The 17914-nt window shown below is 41.1% G+C and overlaps 1 protein-coding gene across 11 annotated transcripts in view; it reads left to right on the forward strand.

Annotated features, from left to right (window-relative positions):
- asic1c (acid-sensing (proton-gated) ion channel 1c) overlaps positions 1-17669 on the forward strand; it is a 64760-nt gene extending 47091 nt beyond the window's left edge. For 2 of the 11 annotated variants that reach the window (XM_062481102.1, XM_062481103.1), the window contains 10 exons: positions 5508-5658; positions 6416-6543; positions 10388-10538; positions 10732-10788; positions 11316-11469; positions 11690-11781; positions 12124-12203; positions 12402-12473; positions 13319-13407; positions 14648-17668. In XM_062481102.1, the coding sequence (XP_062337086.1) occupies positions 5508-5658; positions 6416-6543; positions 10388-10538; positions 10732-10788; positions 11316-11469; positions 11690-11781; positions 12124-12203; positions 12402-12473; positions 13319-13407; positions 14648-14726 (1053 nt within the window). In that variant the 3' untranslated portion in view covers positions 14727-17668. Of the gene's footprint in view, positions 1-2716; positions 3374-5507; positions 5659-6415; positions 6544-10387; positions 10539-10731; positions 10789-11315; positions 11470-11689; positions 11782-12123; positions 12204-12401; positions 12501-13318; positions 13408-14647 lie in introns of those variants that run through there. The other 9 variants (XM_062481097.1, XM_062481098.1, XM_062481101.1 and 6 more) reach the window with 9 other exon arrangements.
- The last annotated feature ends 245 nt before the right edge of the window (positions 17670-17914 follow it).

Below are 17914 nucleotides of genomic sequence, written 5' to 3' on the forward strand. Positions count from 1 at the left end.
TTAAACTCTTTTCACAAGTGTTCGTCCTCGGATATACATTTGTATCTGTTTAATATTCAGGGATAAAGATTGGCATAGCCTTTTTACTTAATGAGTTTTGGGAGGCCATCAAAAAACATGGATTAAAGAATAAGTCTTGGCCGTAACAAATGTCAGCAATGGTATTTTAATAAAAAAGCAATGCTCTTGACAGTCCTGGAAGAATGTGCTACATAATACATTTACATTTAGCAGACGCTCTTATCCAGAGCGACTTACAGTAAGTACAGGGACATTTCCCCGAGGCAAGTAGGGTGAAGTGTCATGCCCAGGGATACAACGTCATTGGCAAGCACGGAATCGAACCGGCAACCTTCTGATTGATAGCCCGATTCCCTAACCGCCCGATTCCCTAACCCGCTGAGCCATCTGACCCCAGTACACCCATAATAGCATCATTGGTCTTACCACAAAGCACAAGAAGCACTGACAGTAGTTGGAATGGATTTCTTTTCAGGTAACATTTGGAAAGCATCTGGCTCAACATTATTAAAGGTGTCAAGGATGACAAGACAAATCCCCTTACACACATTCAGAATCAGAAGAATCAGAAAGGCCTTAATTTTTATCTCCATGAATGTTTGCACAGACAAGGAATTTACTGTGGCAGGAAGGTGCATACATTCAACATATAGGAGTAAATCTTAAATAAGTGGTGTAAGTTTAAACAAGTGTAACTATACTATACACAAGGTTCAAAGTCTAATTACTTAATACTAACTAATACTAACTAATACTAAGGGGGTATTCATTTAGCAGATGCTAACTTTTATCCAAAGCGACTTCCAAGAGAGAGCTTTACAAAAGATGCATGGGTCAATGATCATAAACAACCTTTTTGGTTCGTTTTGGTCCTGATGGACCGCAGCCTTCTCCCAGAGGGGAGTGGCTGAAACAGAGTGTGTCCAGGGTGGGAGGAGTCGGCCACAATCTTCCTCGCACGCCTCACGTTTGCAGGTCCTTGAGGGTAGGCAGATTGTAGCCGATTACCTTCTCAGCAGTGCGAATTAAATGCTGCAGTCTGCTCGTACCAGATGGTGATGGAGGTGGTGAGGATGGACTCAATGATGGCTGTGTAGAAGTGCACCATCATTGTCCTTGGCCGGTTGAATTTCTTCAGCTTCTGCAGGAATTACATCCTCTGTTGTGCTTTCTTGGTGAGGGAACTGATGTTCAGTTCCCACTTGAGGTCCTGGGAGAGGATAGTACCCAGGAAGCGGAAGGATTACACAGTGTTGACTAGGGAGTCGCACAGGGTGATGGGGTGAGAAGGGCTATATTCTTTCTAAAGTCTCCACGGTCTTAAGAGCATTGAGCTCTAAGTTGTTCTGGCTACACCAGGTCACCAGGTTGTCAGCTTCCCACCTATAGTCAGACTCATTCCCACCAGAGATGAGCCCAATGAGGGTGGTGTCGTCCGCAAACTTCAGGAGTTTGACGGACGGGTGACTGGAGGTGCAGCTGTTGGTGTACAGGGAGAAGAGCAGAGGGGAACGGACGCAGCCCTGAGGAGATCTGGTGCTGATGGTGTGTCGTAAATATTCATTTGAAGCAAATCTTCATTGAGAATTGTAACTGTCAATCAGATTAAACAGGAAGGGAAACCAATGAGTTCAAATCTCTTGACAATGTGTTCTATGATTTAGGCCATTCTTAATTTTTCATACCTTTGAACATCTGATTGTCATTTGGATAACTGTCTAGATGCCTGAATTGTCAGATCAGATCACTTCTAGGTGTAATTTGTTCCCATTTCCAATTGAGTACTAATAATGTAATGAATAGACCCATGAACAACAAAACGGCATCCTTTACATATAAGGCTGCACTACTTTGGGAGGACTTTTCCATCTTCAATATGATTCACATGTTGGTGTGTGGGGTAGTAAAACTCCCTCCCCATCTCCCATCTGGACCATTGGAGGGCCTATTATATCACTTAAGGAAAACAATTTCATCCACTGGCTCCACCTCATTCTTCATTTCAGAGTGGGGAGAGAAAGTAGCTGTGTCTCTCTGCTGCCTGCAGGTCCAGAGAGAAGCCTCTCATCGCAGCGTGGAGAGGGAGGAGTTGGGGCTCTCTGCTGCCTGCAGGTCCAGAGAGAAGCCTCTCATCGCAGTGTGGAGAGAAAGTATCTGTGTCTCTCTGCTGCCTGCAGGTCCAGAGAGAAGCCTCTTATCGCAGCGTGGAGAGGGAGGAGTTGGGGCTCTCTGGACTGGCCGTGCACAATAAAGGGGGGAAGCCGAAGAAATCTGACAGTATTGTTTTGTTCTGAAGATGAACGACATGAAGAGGAGGGAAACAATTGAGTAGGGGTACAGCTCTGTGTATTTCATAAGTAACTGATTGCTTTTGGAAGTGAAGCATTATTTTTTATTATTTTCTGCAATTATCACACAAATTTTTCTGTTGATGTGAGATTGTGGCTGGTGCTAGCGTATCATCCTTTTCCTTGATGGAGTGAGACCGGCAGTTTTGCTTCCTTGAAGAGCACTTTAATGTATCTTTGTTATGATTCTCAGATCTCGAATCACAATATTTATCATTGGATATCTGGTATTTTGCTTCGACTTGATCTGAGAGAAACAGCATGCAATGCAAAGAAGCCACTGTGTGTAAGATGAAAAAGCCGAACCTTGACTACTGAAAGACTCCGTTTGATATTTATCAGCTGCCTGAGGAAAATAGATCATGGTAAATGCACCCACGTCAAAATCAATCACTCAGGGGTCTACAACACCCGACGACGCCCTGGAGACTCTTGGAGGACGTGCAGACAGCAATGAGCTGAAGCCAACATGGATAGAGATCACCGTGGCTTTCATGAAAAGGACCAAGGTCCACGGGCTGAAGTTTGTCTTCTCCCCAGACAAGACTAGACCACAGCGGTTCCTCTGGCTCCTGGCTTTCTTCATCTGCGTGGGACTACTGGCCACCTGGTCATGGAACAGGATCTTCTACTTTATGTCCTACCCGGCCGTCACCAAGATCTACATGGTCTGGTCTCGCAACATGTCCTTCCCAGCTGTGACTTTTTGCAACAAAAATGTATTCCGGGTGTCGAGTCTCACAAAGGCTGACCTCTATCAGAGCGGCTACTGGATGGACTTGATGTACGCCAACCACACAGTGATGGAGAGGAGTCTGGCCATCCTTAGGGACAGCCACAAGCACAGTCTCCTCAGCCTTCTGGACTTCAAGGGTTACAGCCCTCCTCCACATGACCACATTAACACCACTGAGATGATTGGCAGGCTGGGTCACCAACTGGAGGACATGTTACTGGACTGCAGGTTCCGAGGGGAAAACTGCACACACAGGAACTTCAGCACTGTACGTACAAATACACAGAGAGAGAGAGCAAGAGAGCGAGAGAGCGAGAGAGAGAGGATGTTTTTGAGGTGTTGATGTGAATAGTATTTACTAGGAATGAATTATTCAGAAAGGGTTGTGAATAATTTGTCAAGGCATACAAAGTCGAGCTTTTTGTTTACATATTGAAGGATATCTGATTTTGTTCCTGCTCAGACTGCTAATAGACCCGTGTTCCCTTCAGTCTGATATGTTTTCATATGCTTCATGTCTTTCTTTTGTCTTTCTCCTGTTTGTCTGTTTGTGACAAATGCAGGAAAGACAGATAGGAGCATTAATAATTCACACGTTGTAAATTAGTTCAAATGATTTCTTGATCTAAAAATTCAGATTGGGACAGCATACCGGCTTTAAAAATTCAAATTCCCTGGAGGATGGTTGGTTAAGACAAATCCCAGTGTTAGTGTCTCCTCATAGATGCTCCTATTTTCCATTTTTGGCACATTTATGCATTAAGTAGACACAAGCTATTTCTCGACCATACAGATCGGTGAATGTGACTTGACACCTTGCACAAACCAAGCTGCTGTCAGTCCAATTGTGGAGAATTTTATCGCCAGTTGGTTCTGGTTTTATCTGATGAAATGAGATTCCATCTTAATGAGGACTTTTGTCCTTACATCCAGTCTTTTGTCAGCTAGAATAAGGAACACTCCTCACGAAATGGCCACCTCCATCCATTCACAGTAAGCCTTTGCTGAGATTGAAGTAAATTGTCAGATTTTAGGTCACGTCTTATACATAGAACATAGACATAGCCATTTTGGGGCTGAAGAAGCCAGTTATTTCAAGGCCCTCGTTAAAGGCAGCAGCAGGATCCAGAGCCCTGTCAAGTCTGTCTGAGCCCCATGTAGGTCTGTCTCGACATGGGCGGCTGGCTCTGATCCCCTGGCTACGCTGCACTGTCAGAGTTAGCACTATCATCCCTCTCCCTAGAACTTCCCTTCACTGGATGTTGAAATGGAAACCTTGAGCCCAGGGGGCATAGAACTGCTCTTCAGAGTTAAATATAGAGCTGCAGCAACAGACTATTAAGCCGAGAACATGGATTACTATTGAATCCTGTGACGCGGCTGATCTCAACCTTTGCTTGGCTCTGTCAGTTAATTCACCAGGTCAGAAAGGAAAGGACTGGATTGATTAATGTTCTTCGTGTGTGTGCGTATGTGAGTTTTAGGAAAGCTTTTGTGTACCAATGGGGCTTATCACATCTTGGGAATATGAAGAAACACATGGGTAATCACAGTATGACACTCATGCTTAGAACTGATAAAGCCTTTAGAAGGGTTTGTGACCAATCAATTCCACACTCCACATTCCAACTCAATTAAATCACTCAGCCTGCTAACTGTATTCAGATTTGAATACTTTCAGAGCCTTTATCCTTTTTAACTTGCAATCTATGGTAATGTATAGCTCCCTGCTCTTGTCATCTGTAAAAACCTGATTCTGTGGTCTGGGAATCACCTGAGGCTTGTTTCTGTTCTGTTGGCAGATATGATATTAAAGTTACCGGTTGCATATAGAATTAGTAAAATTGAAAAATGCCTAAATGTGTAATTTGTTTGGAGTGGTGCTTCTCTGAGAGATTGTAAAAATATGAAGAGGGATTGCTGTCTTTAGTAAAGCCAGCCGGGTATTTGCAGCTGGTGAACCGTGCATTGGCGTGCATCATAAATACCATCAGCTTCATTGACACAAATGCATCCTTCCAATAGACCCTTAAGACACCAGACACATGAATTGCTCCCGGCAATCCAATTTATGGTGGGGCAGGTTGTGAGTGTGTGGAGCTGTATTGCATTTGGATCATCTAGAATTTTCCATTTGTGATTCTTTAGAAGTCTGTGAATTCCTCAGGAGGAGGAGAAACGGAATAGAGTAAAGATTGCCTGTTGGCACTCAAGAATTTTCATTAAATCCTTGATTGGATCAGAATCCTGTTTAGGTTTTATTTGTTATTTTTCCCCAAATAATTACAGCACCACTGCAGACATGAACTGCCTACAAATCCACAGCTAAATAGAGAAAAAACAGTTAGCGTCAATGGAAATGCATTTGCATTGCATTCACAAGTGTGGTGTTCTTTTCCCAGATCTACACTCGCTATGGAAAATGCTACACCTTCAACTCTGGACTGGACGGTAACCCACTGTTGACCACATTAAAGGGTGGCACAGGAAACGGGCTGGAGATCATGTTGGATATTCAACAGGATGAATACTTGCCAGTTTGGGGGGAGACAGGTGAGTGGACAGTTGTCTCTCTTTAGTATGCTCATTTACATGGCCCTGCCGGTTTTCCATAAATATTGTGTACCTTTTCTCTACTATGAAGTTTTCTCCATGTAATGGACATAATACAACTTTTGGTGAGTTGTGAGTATCCTGGCTAAGAACCCACATGGTCTTATAGCAAATTATCATAAAAAGACACATACTGTATTCAATAATCTCTATGTTTTTTGTTTAGCAATTTTTATTGATTTTCCATTAAACCATGTAGCATTTTCTACAGCACATATTGGACCAAAGTATGGACATAGTATGGCTGTGTTATACAGATCCTAACCAATGTGAAAGATACCCCCCCCACCCGAACCCACCCAACCATCCCAGTTTGTCCCTTTAGATCCAGATCTCCACAAGAATAATTGTCTATAATCTCTATTTTCAGCTATTTAGTTTGTGGTTTAAACTATTACGACATAGTTTCAGACAAACATTACATGTAACAAAGCAAAATCATTGTAATGTTGCGTTCCCTAACCAATCTTTCCTTTATTTAGACACTTTTAGGACTTTCTTCAAAATCAATCATTTGACGATGTATTTCATAACCAACGGACACATGCTGCACACCATTAGCACTGTGATTAAGCCTACATACTTTGATACAATGCATCCACTGACCACACGAACAACCAGTGATGCCTCTTGCCAGAGACAGAGAGGCTCTTGTTGGCTTTCTGTTGTTACATTGTTTGGCCTGCTGTATCCACAGACGAGACGTCCTACGAAGCAGGCATCAAGGTTCAGATCCACAGCCAGGACGAGCCCCCGTTCATAGACCAGCTGGGATTTGGTGTGGCCCCTGGTTTTCAAACTTTTGTGTCATGTCAGCAGCAACTGGTACCTAAATGCTCAGCCCTCTTGCACAAACACTAACCCTTCCAACCTCAACCTCTGGCTTATCTGCTTCTATCTGTGTTCCTTCCGAACCCTTTTGTTCTTTTGTTATCCCTTGTCTGTGTCTTAGAGTCTGGAGCCAAATCAGTGCTGCTGACTCACCTCATGCATGAAACGAGTAACCATAACATGTTAGCATTTTACAACGCAAAATGTATTGTCTGAATACATCGAAGCAAGAAAAGGATTCATGAAGATTAAAAAAACAAATTGATGAAAGGATGATTGGATGTACCAAGCATACATTTCTTTTGTTGTATTTACACTGATAGTGAAGCTGGAGCCACCTCAGGCTGGACAGTACCCAAAAACATCTGATAGCTCAACAGTTAGTTTTCCCATTCCAGGGCGCCTGGGTGACAATTAGCATTATGTTGCTGTGACTGCCAGGAAAATTGTGTTCAGTCGTGCAGACCAACAGTAGGCAGAGTATTATCATTAAAAATACTTTTTGTGAAATGCACAGAACCGTAGCTAGCCTTTGTCAACATTTAAATTGTATTTTTTGCACCCTGATTGGGAAGAAAATTAGCTTTTCTTTGTTCAAAATGTATACAGCTCAATGTGAGTTCAATCATCTTAAAAGAAAGATGAGGAAATTACATTTTGACTGGTATTTCAATAGCTGTGTTAAGAGAAAATTATACTGCTTCAGTGTTTTTTACTTGAATGATGCTGTTGAGCTGCAGATCCCAGTACAGAAGATATGGATGTTACATCCTGATCAGAATGCTTTCTAGAAGATTTGCTGTGATAGACTTCGGTCAACAATCAACATACAGGTTTCGGAATTCGAGTAGACATGTGCTCTACTGACAGAGTTTATGAAAATATGTTCAATTCCAAAGTGCCAACCAACCATGTGTTATTAGGGAATATTTCACTGTTCTGTAAAAGGGACCTGGTAATTGTGCGATAGGAGCGTGTCAGGCATTGCCACATGTACTGTACTGGTGCAAGATACTGACGTTTTGCATTCTTATAATAAATGCATCCCTATGTGGAGTACACTACAAAACTTTCTTGACTTTCTGGAGGTCACTGGACCCCTGTAAATACAAGAGGCCAGTGGAGCCATTAAACCATACTGCCAGATTAGTCTAATATATCAACTGGAAACTATACGTCAGAAACCCATAGAGAGAGAGAAATAATTGAACTTCAATGTGTGCTTGTAATAATACAGTACCCCAGACCGTGTGACAGGTTGGCACAGGTCCAGAATGCCCACAGCACTGTATATTGATCTCACAGCAAAACCAAATTAAATCCCAATGCCTTCATTATAGTTTGTGGTTCAATTACATACTTAGAGGAAGAAAAGAGCATTCATCATTTGTGTAGATTAAGTGGTCCAATTATTAGAACTGGGCAGTGACAGGACAGTGAAATAACCCAACACCACTAATGGGATGTTCAAATGATGCCAAGAAAATAATGTCGGCATGTCTAAATGTAAATGTTGTCCCCCGGTGAGTGTTCAACAGACAATCATGGGGTTATGGAAGCGGTACATTGAACAATTAAAACGGACAGTTGGACACCACAATCTGCCCTCCAAAACGTTTACTCCTCTTGACTGGGAATTTCAGTTTGATGAAGACCAGCATAACTGTACATAACCATAAATCAACGTCATGCTGTTCTTTGTATGTAACAAATGACTGGTTATTTTGAATACCGTTTTTCAGACTGCCATCAATGCCAGGATACAGACATGTTTATATGCTGTACGTCAATCCAAATGAATTAGTCCGTCATTTAGGTCTAATAGGAATCATTTATCATACTCCATCTCAACAAATCTTAATTGAGTGATTCAATCCTGAGATACATACCATCGTTTAATTTAAGTGGTCCCATAAAACATATTTTGTGAACAGATCAGTGGAACACTCACTCTTAAAGGTTAATTGCTACGTCATCAGACCTTCAGAGAGATGCACTAATGAGATTTGGCCACAGTTCAGATACACGCAGAATCTACTAACTAAATTCTTCTAGCCAAATTTGAGTCATAAATGAGGAGGACATGACTGAATGTTTTTTCGAACCCCTTAAAACTCCTTCCGTACTGTGCTCCGAGGGAGTTTCAGATGGTCTGGGATTCTGTAACATGGTTCAGATTCACTCTCAATCAGAGCCTCCTTAGCTCCACGAGCTGGGCTTCGGGGTCGCTCCCAGCTTCCAAACATTTGTTTCCACCCAAGAGCAGCGGGTAGCGTACTGTGTGTGTTCCCTGGTTTGCTGCATGCCATAAGCTATTGTGAGAGCCAATCCACTTCACACCCCCATCGACCTCCCCCCTTCCACCCCACCCCCCTTCATGTGGCTGTGGCAACTATGTTCTCAACTTTTATCCATCCCTGGTCAATATAGGCACCAACACATTGGAATAGTTCTTAACGTTCCCCATACCTTCTAATCCGACCAACCAAGTCTTCATCGCTTTCCAGCTTCACCATGCTCTCAATGTTTTATGTTTGGCATTTCTATCTAAACAGGAAAACATTTTTAGATACTTTTTATCTAGCTAATGCAACAAGTCTTCTCAACGTTTCATTTAGTTTGATGATCCACTCTGAGGAAAGCACTCTCTATAGAGATGTGTTTCAATGAATACCTCATCAAGTTTGCAATTCCTCACCACCGCATATCTTACCAGCACTATCTTAGTTGCTCGGAACTTAAGGACTGCAAATTAAGTTATGAGGAGTGATAGTCAGATTTAGAAGACCTTGTGGTGGACCAATACTTGGGTAATTTTAACAATGTGAAGTGCTATTTAGTATCCCTTTGAGCAGTGAGTGAAAGCCTGCTCAAATTGATTGCATTTTAAAGTTTTGGTGTTCTGTTTAAACAAGCTATTTCTGTGATTGGTAGGGGGCAACAGTCCAGTAATTGCTGTAAATAGATCCTTAATAAGGAGACTAAGAAACTCATGGAGGAAGAAATGCTGTTGCAGCCAATTAAGCTAAATTGACCAAAGGGTTTCTTTGAAGTGTTTTAGTTTGAACATGTGCTTCAAGTTGCTCTTTTAGCTAAGTGCAGAAAGACTACATGGTTTAACAAATGTGACCTCTCAGAGTAGTAAGTACATAAAAGTCTACATGTACATGTCATAAACTTAGATGTGTTCCATCTCTATAAAGACTACATTTTATCCCTATGATTCAATGTAGTGTGATGACCCACTAAAAACATCCCACACGTTGCAACTTGGTTTTCATTTTCACAAATCCACGCCTTCACCATGTCTGACTTTCCTTAGATAGGTTGTCGTGGTAGTTATGGTTTGGTATAAGGTGTGTAATAGCCTCTTAACTATATTCATTTCCTTCATCTTAAAACCTCACCTTGTAATATATTGTATCACATTCTCAGGGTTGGTTAAAATAATGTCTTCCATTGATTGTGGCGTCCTGTCTGAAGTTACATTGTAGATACGACTATATTGAGCCTCCATTTCCCCATGGTGCTCTGCTTTCTCCACAGGGCTAAGACCCGCACCAATTTTTCTGCATGATGTCTGCTTGCTGTGAGCCGTCTTTCCCAGAAATACAATCTCCAATTCTAATTGGAATGAGAGATGCTAAAAACATCTAAAAAACCTGACAAAAGATGGCCTCCTTGCCCTTATTGTGTTTGGTACGTTTCTGTAGCATTTTTGTCTGCTTGTGTACTCTTCTCTGTTTGGCTTTGCACTGGACTGGGAGCTGGGCTTGACTCCATCTGTTATTGACGTGGCCCTGTGTGTCGATGCTGAGGGCAGTTCTCCTCTCCTCAGCTCCAGTACCTGCCCCCTCCCTGGGGAGACTGCAAGTCCACTCCTATCGACTCAGAGTTCTTCTCCACGTACAGCATCACAGCCTGCCGCATCGACTGTGAGACACGCTACCTTGTGGAGAACTGCAACTGCAGGATGGTCCACATGCCCGGTATACACACATACACACACATACAGACATACATTTGTGGATAGCAAGCAAATAAAGAATGTCTCTTGTCTGGTTTTATTGTAATTGTAGCCATGTCAGACGTAACTAGACCCTATAGAAGGATGGGTGTCAAGATGTTATTAGTAAAGATGAAAATGTTTGAGAATTAACATTTGTCTGTGTTGTGCTGCAGGATCCTCAACAGTGTGCACACCTGAGCAGTATAAAGACTGTGCAGACCCAGCTCTCGGTGAGGCGACAGTTTTCAGATCAAACAGAACGATATCACATCCAACCATCACACCATAACATCACACCATCACATCACACCATCACATCACACCATCACATCACATCACACCATCAAATCACACCATCACATCACACCATAAAATCTCACCATCACATCACACCATCACATCACATCATCACACCATCAAATCACACCATCACATCACACCATAAAATCTCACCATCACACCATCACATCACACCATAAAATCTCACCATCACATCACACCATCACACCATCACATCACACCATCACATCACACCATCACATCACACCATCGCTCCTTTTTGTCTAGTTAAAAACTTTATAAACAATCTGTCTTTCCCAGACATGGATTAAGCCCAGTCTTAGCCTAAAACCTTTTTCAATGGAGCTCTTCATGTAATATTTCTCTAACTTTAGGAGTAGGCTTAATCCATGTCTGGGAAAGTGGGCCTATGAATAAATAAAAACTTGAATCTATGTATCACTGGTGTCCTTCATAGACTTCTTGGTGGAGAAAGACAATGATTACTGTGTGTGTGAGACACCCTGCAACATGACACGCTATGGGAAGGAGTTGTCCATGGTTAAGATTCCCAGTAAGGCCTCTGCCAAGTATCTGGCCAAGAAATTCAACAAGACTGAGCAATACATTGGGTAAGTAGTATTGGATACCCTGGTTGGTTCGGGGCATAGCACATCAAAACCCCTAGATGTCATACTTTACATTCTACTGAAAAGCAAATCATGCCATGACTTCCATGATTCCCCTTGAAATGGAGATAAAATACATTTGACTTGACTTGACTTGAACGCAGATGTACCACAAATCTGGTGGCCAGTGGCAACATTGTATTGGACTATTCTTTCATTCCAGAGAAAACTTATTGGTCATGGACATCTTCTTTGAAGCTCTGAATTATGAGAAGATTGAACAGAAGAAGGCTTATGAAATCGCCGGGCTACTGGGTAAGTTAAGATTCACCCTTCAGAAAGCCAGGAGTCATGAACCTGAACAGCAGACACTCCACGTTGACTGATAACTAAACCTTCCCAGGGCTGCTCATTAGAAACCCCCGGTAACTTAGCCGCATGTTTTTTTAAATGTATTTAAATAACCGACTGCACCTGAAACCAGCACTAGCGTGAGTCAGATGTCACGCTGAGGCTGGAAAGACAGCTTCTGACAGTCCTGCTAAGCTGACTGTAAAACACACTTGAGTGAAGGTGACAGTGTCAGGAATGGTTTTGTGCAATGTGCCATTCATTACCTGTCCACATCCGTTCACCCTCCGTCGCCCATCTGTCCAGGTGACATTGGTGGCCAGATGGGACTGTTTATTGGAGCCAGTGTTTTAACAATACTGGAAATATTTGACTACTTGTATGAGGTAATGTGTTTTTCTTAATTGTGTATCATAGCCTAGAGCCTAATATAGTGCAACGTATGTATTCTTATCTATACCGGTATGAAAATGTGCATGGGAAAACATTGAAGTTCCAAAGATGTTCTACAAATGTTTGACATTTATGATTCCTGCTAAATAACTGGTATGTGTTTTGTTGTAATTTGATTTTCTCACATTTAGGTGTTTAAGGATAAGGTTTTGGGTTACTTCCTAAACAAGAAGCGACCCCGGCGTTGTCAGAGCGACAATCTGGTAAATGGAACCTCCCAAAATGAACTGGTTTGTACCTGAGATGTAACAAAACAGAAACTCAAGCCTTTTTCATCACCCACGTTCGATATGGAATCTTAGTATTAATTTGACTGTAGACAGGTTTCATCCATCTAAGGTACTGAAAAGGCTTGGGTTTCTGTTTCTGCATGAGTTCTTTGCATGCCTGGTTGCTTCAGTTTTGGAGTCTGGCACGTTAGCTGATGTGGAAGACAAGGTCAGAGAGATGTCTGGGATGCATTTGAGCGACTCAGCTCAAACTTTCCAACAGGCTCTAGTTGTACATACTACAAAACATATGGAAAGTATTCAGTGTCTTTGACTGGTTTTGGTGGTTAACAATTTATTTTAGAGGTTCTACTTATTTTAGAAATCATCCAAACAACGTACAAAGAAACAAGAAATAATGTCATATAGATCCAGATGGACAGGGTTTCCACTCATGTCATGTGATCATCCATTATTTGAAGAAAAAAAAGTACATCACAATCTTTTTCTCTTCTGCAAATTCATTCACCTCTCCACTTTCACAATGTTGAAATCAAGGGCATATTGGGAAACCAAATGATTTGGTTGTTGTAAAGCAAATAATTATTATACACAAGAGCCAGGCAAAAGTGACCAACCATGGTTTTGTACTATCTGGAATTGAAACCAAATAGCTGAGGTACTATCAGAGGTAACAACATCTGACTTAAATATTAGTGTTTAGCGCACTCCCATACACAGCCGCAGAAAGGCTGTTCCCATGCAACTGTGCATAACTTGCGTGGGGGCATTACTGCTCTACTTATCAGCTCTGCATTGTGTTTTTATTTTCATTTCAGTCACCCTCATCTTTCTTTTCATCATGTCTATTCCAGGAGTTTCCAGAGAACCCAACCAGCCCTGGTGTCACGCCTAATCATGCCCCCAGGTAGCAACCCCATTGATAATAGTTCCTCCTTCCCATACTGTCCCTCTTTTTCAGCCATTCTTGGGATCATTTCATACATAATTTCCTTTCTGGTGAGCAATACTTCCAAAGTGCTGGTTTGGTGAGAAACTCTTAAAGCTACTTTGTATTGAAAGTAGTAGTGGTGGCGAGGTATGAAGCTTTCTGAGCCAATTCTTAAGAGTGACTGACTTTCAATTTCCTGTGTGAAATGTCTTCAGAGGTCCTTGGCCTATAAAAACAGAATGTGTTGGTTGGATTCTCTCCCTGTTGAGGGTTGTACAAATAGCCTCTACACGATTGCTTCAACTGAATAATTAAGCTGTTTTCTTTCCTTTAGGGTAAATGCAGTTTCCTGAGAAAAACAAACAAACATATATATGATTTGGCTTAAATAGCACAACAAAAGCTGTTTTTATCTTCTTGCTTTCCCGCAGCACAGACTACCATGTACTACGTAGGGTCATTGAGTTGGAGCTGTGCCCAATAACATCACTAGATGCATTCCTTTGTGATGTCATCACTGGGTTGCATGCAGTACGTTTGCACTATTGCAAATGGTTCTTTGTCTGCTGGAACAGAGCTACTTTACACCCCATCTATGGCTGTTGCTTATCTGATCCACACCTCAGCAACATCAACTGAAACAACCAAAAATGGCATTAGATGTACGCAGACATACAGTACAGTATGATATGAATGTATTTGGATGTCGATAATTATGCAGGACTCAACATACCAATACTAAGACAAGGACTAAAAATGTTTGTTGTTTTTTTTTTCTCCTTCCCTCCTTTATTCTTGTCATAATCCTCTTATCTTTCCCACCTATTCTTTATACTCCATCCACACCCTCTGAAACATACTGACCTGCCTGTCATTTGCACTGCCCGCCCTATCCTATTTCATCTCCAATCATTGTTCTTTGAACTTTTCTGTCCATATTGGTCATCCATAATTATACTTTTGCGTTTGTTTGACCCATTGTTGCTGTGCCATCTTATTATAAATTGATATGATTCTTTTTTTATTGTGTTTTGGTGCACCCGGCCCTGGTGATTTTCCCGTATTTAAATTTTGTACGTGTCCCATCTGTTTTTCTTCCTGTCACATTCCCTGCCATATTTTCCTGTGACCCATCACCCTCTCATCGTGACTCCCATCACCCTTCCCTTAATATGGTTGAACTCCTCCTCCCTCCTTCCTCCCCCTTGTGTTGCAGAGCACCTGTGACACCCTCCGGAGTCACTCGGACAGTCTCGGATACACGCCGAACATGTTACCTCGTCACCCGACTCTAGGAAACTTTGAGGAATTTGCTTGTTGACGACATAAAAAGGGGATGGGTGGGTGTGAAAAATGGGTTTGACAGCAAACTGTGAAAAAAAACATGTATTACACACCAACGGAGAGTGTAGACTAAAGAATAGTACACTATATCAATGCCTGAAAATAAATATAATATTACCATTAGAATAATACCACTTCCAAAACAGAACTCAGGTTTAACTGCCATGTGAAGGCATCAACAACGCTATTTGTTACGTTCCATTCTGTGGCATGTCCTTCAATTCAATGACTTTACAGTGTTTGAATCAGCCGAGTAAATTTCAATATTTCTCAACGTAAATCCAAGCAACGTCACTACACATGGAGTGCCACTGTGCTGGATGCCAAGTGTCTAGCCATGGGTAGCTTAACAAAATCTTTTCATTCTATTTGGTTGGACAACAAAATCATGCTGCCATCCAGGTTGATCTATGTTCCCTAGGGGCTCATTGGTGAAATGAGAATATCTTACCTGGAAAAAATTACTTAATAATAGACAGCTGACTTCATTGTTGCCTTTCTATTTAAATAGTTGAATGTACACAACCAGTTATTCAATCCTCTTATATAGAATCCTCTTAGTTCTGAGGGGAAAAAGGTAAACAGTAACCAGACGTTGTACAGAATATTTGAAGAGGGTGGAAGGACAGTTTGTGTGACGGAAATTACAACTTTTTTCCCTTTTTTTCACTTGAATGGTGAAATGTTTGTACATTTGTGGTCTCCCACTCTCTGAGCTAGTGTTGTAATATCAGGCATAGATTTTTCCATCATGGAAAAAGAGAGGATTTATCCTTCTGCTGTGTTGGCCCCTCCTGCATCAGGCCAGTTGATGCACATGTCTTTTCACTTGACATTGCGGGTGTCGCTAAAATATATATTGTCTTACCACCATGGCTTTTCAGCCGCAAAGCATTCTTTAGCACAATTCCTAAGTGGTAGTATCTATTTAAAATTAGTGGAGTACAAACGTTTTCAAGGTGATGTTCTCTCTTGACAGAAACAATTTGTAAATACCTGCTCAAATGCCATGAAGAAATTCTTTATATCTCTTGCGTTGAGACATTTGTTGGAAGTGAAAATCAAAGTGTTTCTCCATTCCTGCTGTTGGGACTTGAATTTGGATGGGCTAGCATTTGGCTTGCCATTCATGACACAGAGCCTACCCCAAGGGTTGCCCTGAATACGTGTAGTTATCCTAGTGGACCGCAAGTGTCTTCCAGTTTCAATTTATTTTGAGGACCGAATACTGAATAGATTTCTGTGAGATGCAGGAGACTTGCCTCAAAACATACTTCACCCATTCTATTCAGTTGGTTTGTAACACTGCAATGCATTGTATAATGGCATCATTATATTCTCTCATTATTAGAATTCCAGTACATGTAATACAACTTAAATGACACAGTTTGTGATGTATAAATGATCAAATATAATAAACAATATATTTAACCATCATCCTATGTACACAACTTTACTGTGTCTAATTTCTCTTTTTCCATATTTATCATTTCAGAGAACTGACTCCAGTTGTTTTATCTTTTGACTATGTTAATATTGAAGTGCAGTTTTGGTAACATTTTAGACTTAATATTCTTTTGTCTGTGTATTAGATGACTGTTGATGTGAAGCACAAAGCCTAGGAGATCAGCCATTGCTCCCAAGCCAATGACCGTCTATGATCATGACTACCTTATTGACACTGGTTATACCATGTACACCATGTAAATATGTACACTTATTTCAGCATTGTCTGGGAAGAGAACATCGCAATGAGCCAAAAAATTTAAACTTTTCAGGAGTGTTTGAAAATCCGGTTTATCAGTGTTGTCCTGTTGTGAGCAATAAATGCATTCATTTAAAAACGATTTTTGTCAACGCAAATAAGGCAATTTGACATCATTGGGGTATTCATTGTCAATTCTGATCCAAAACAATTCGGAGAGTGAAATGGTCTGCTGGTCTATGAATTACAGTGTGCACCATGTGTTACAATGATCTGAATTGTTCTTGTTTTATTGTCTAGATTTTGATTGTGTTCCATCCTAGCCTCTTGGCAGTGCTGTAGGCATACAGCTACCACCACTGTTGATAGGACAGCCAAGCTCCCTACAATTATTTATACTTTACGACAATTTATTATATTATTCTCTTGCATGTTTGCAGACAAAATATGAGTCATACAAATGTTAGTAACATTTGATTTGGGTCATTATGTTTCATGAATTACACAAGGCTGTCTACATGACCCTTCTCTACTCTCTGACTGCCAGTCAAACAACAGCATAACTGAGTCCACTTCATGCAGTAGTCAAAGCTAAAATAGGACCATCGAGTTGTAACATTGTTAGACATTGTGAGCTCAAACAATATTTAATGGATAGTTCACTGCATTATCATTTCCAGGTAGAATACAACATTATACACTTCAGTTCAATGGTTCAAACATAATCCTGCAGTGCATATTATGATTGCACCTACCTCTATTCCTCCTTGCATGACCATGGTGTATTCCCACCTTATGTACTCTCAGACATGTTACTGACTTTGTAATGTTTGAATGTGGTATGCTGGAGCCAGATGAAACAAATGTACTATAGTTTTAACAATTGCTGAGATTATGCATTGTGACAAGGTCTCTTTATTTATATGGAAAGTCTCCAAATGAGTAAAGACTACCAAACCAATGAAAAGAGTGTGTTTAGGCGTTGGGATTTGATGTAACTTCCAGTAAAACTGGATCTTCCGGGATCACGTACAGACATACGTCTCATAAGATGTACTGTGGCCTTCTGGGAACAGGGTTTTGCTTCATTTGGCTCTATGAATCTATGTGCAGTCTTTGTGATTTTAACTCTGAACTCAAGTAAACATTAAATAGTTAACAACCTGTCTTAATCAAGTGTAATGTTCTTATGTTGTTTGAAATGGCAAGGTGATGCCAAAGGTTGTACTGTACCAGCATTTTCCTATCCTCTCTCTCTAGGAATTGTACGGTATATCATCATACTGTAGGAACTACAGTATAACACGGTAAGCAGTCCATTCACATTTCTGTTACCAAGACTACACAGTAACTTCTCCCAGACATGTCAATTCAATTAACTTTATTGTTCCCAAAGGGAATTTAAGATGTCAATGTCTATTTTGTCAAAGTAAT

Source organism: Osmerus eperlanus, chromosome 16 (assembly GCF_963692335.1).
Source record: "Osmerus eperlanus chromosome 16, fOsmEpe2.1, whole genome shotgun sequence".
Taxonomy (NCBI): domain Eukaryota; kingdom Metazoa; phylum Chordata; class Actinopteri; order Osmeriformes; family Osmeridae; genus Osmerus; species Osmerus eperlanus.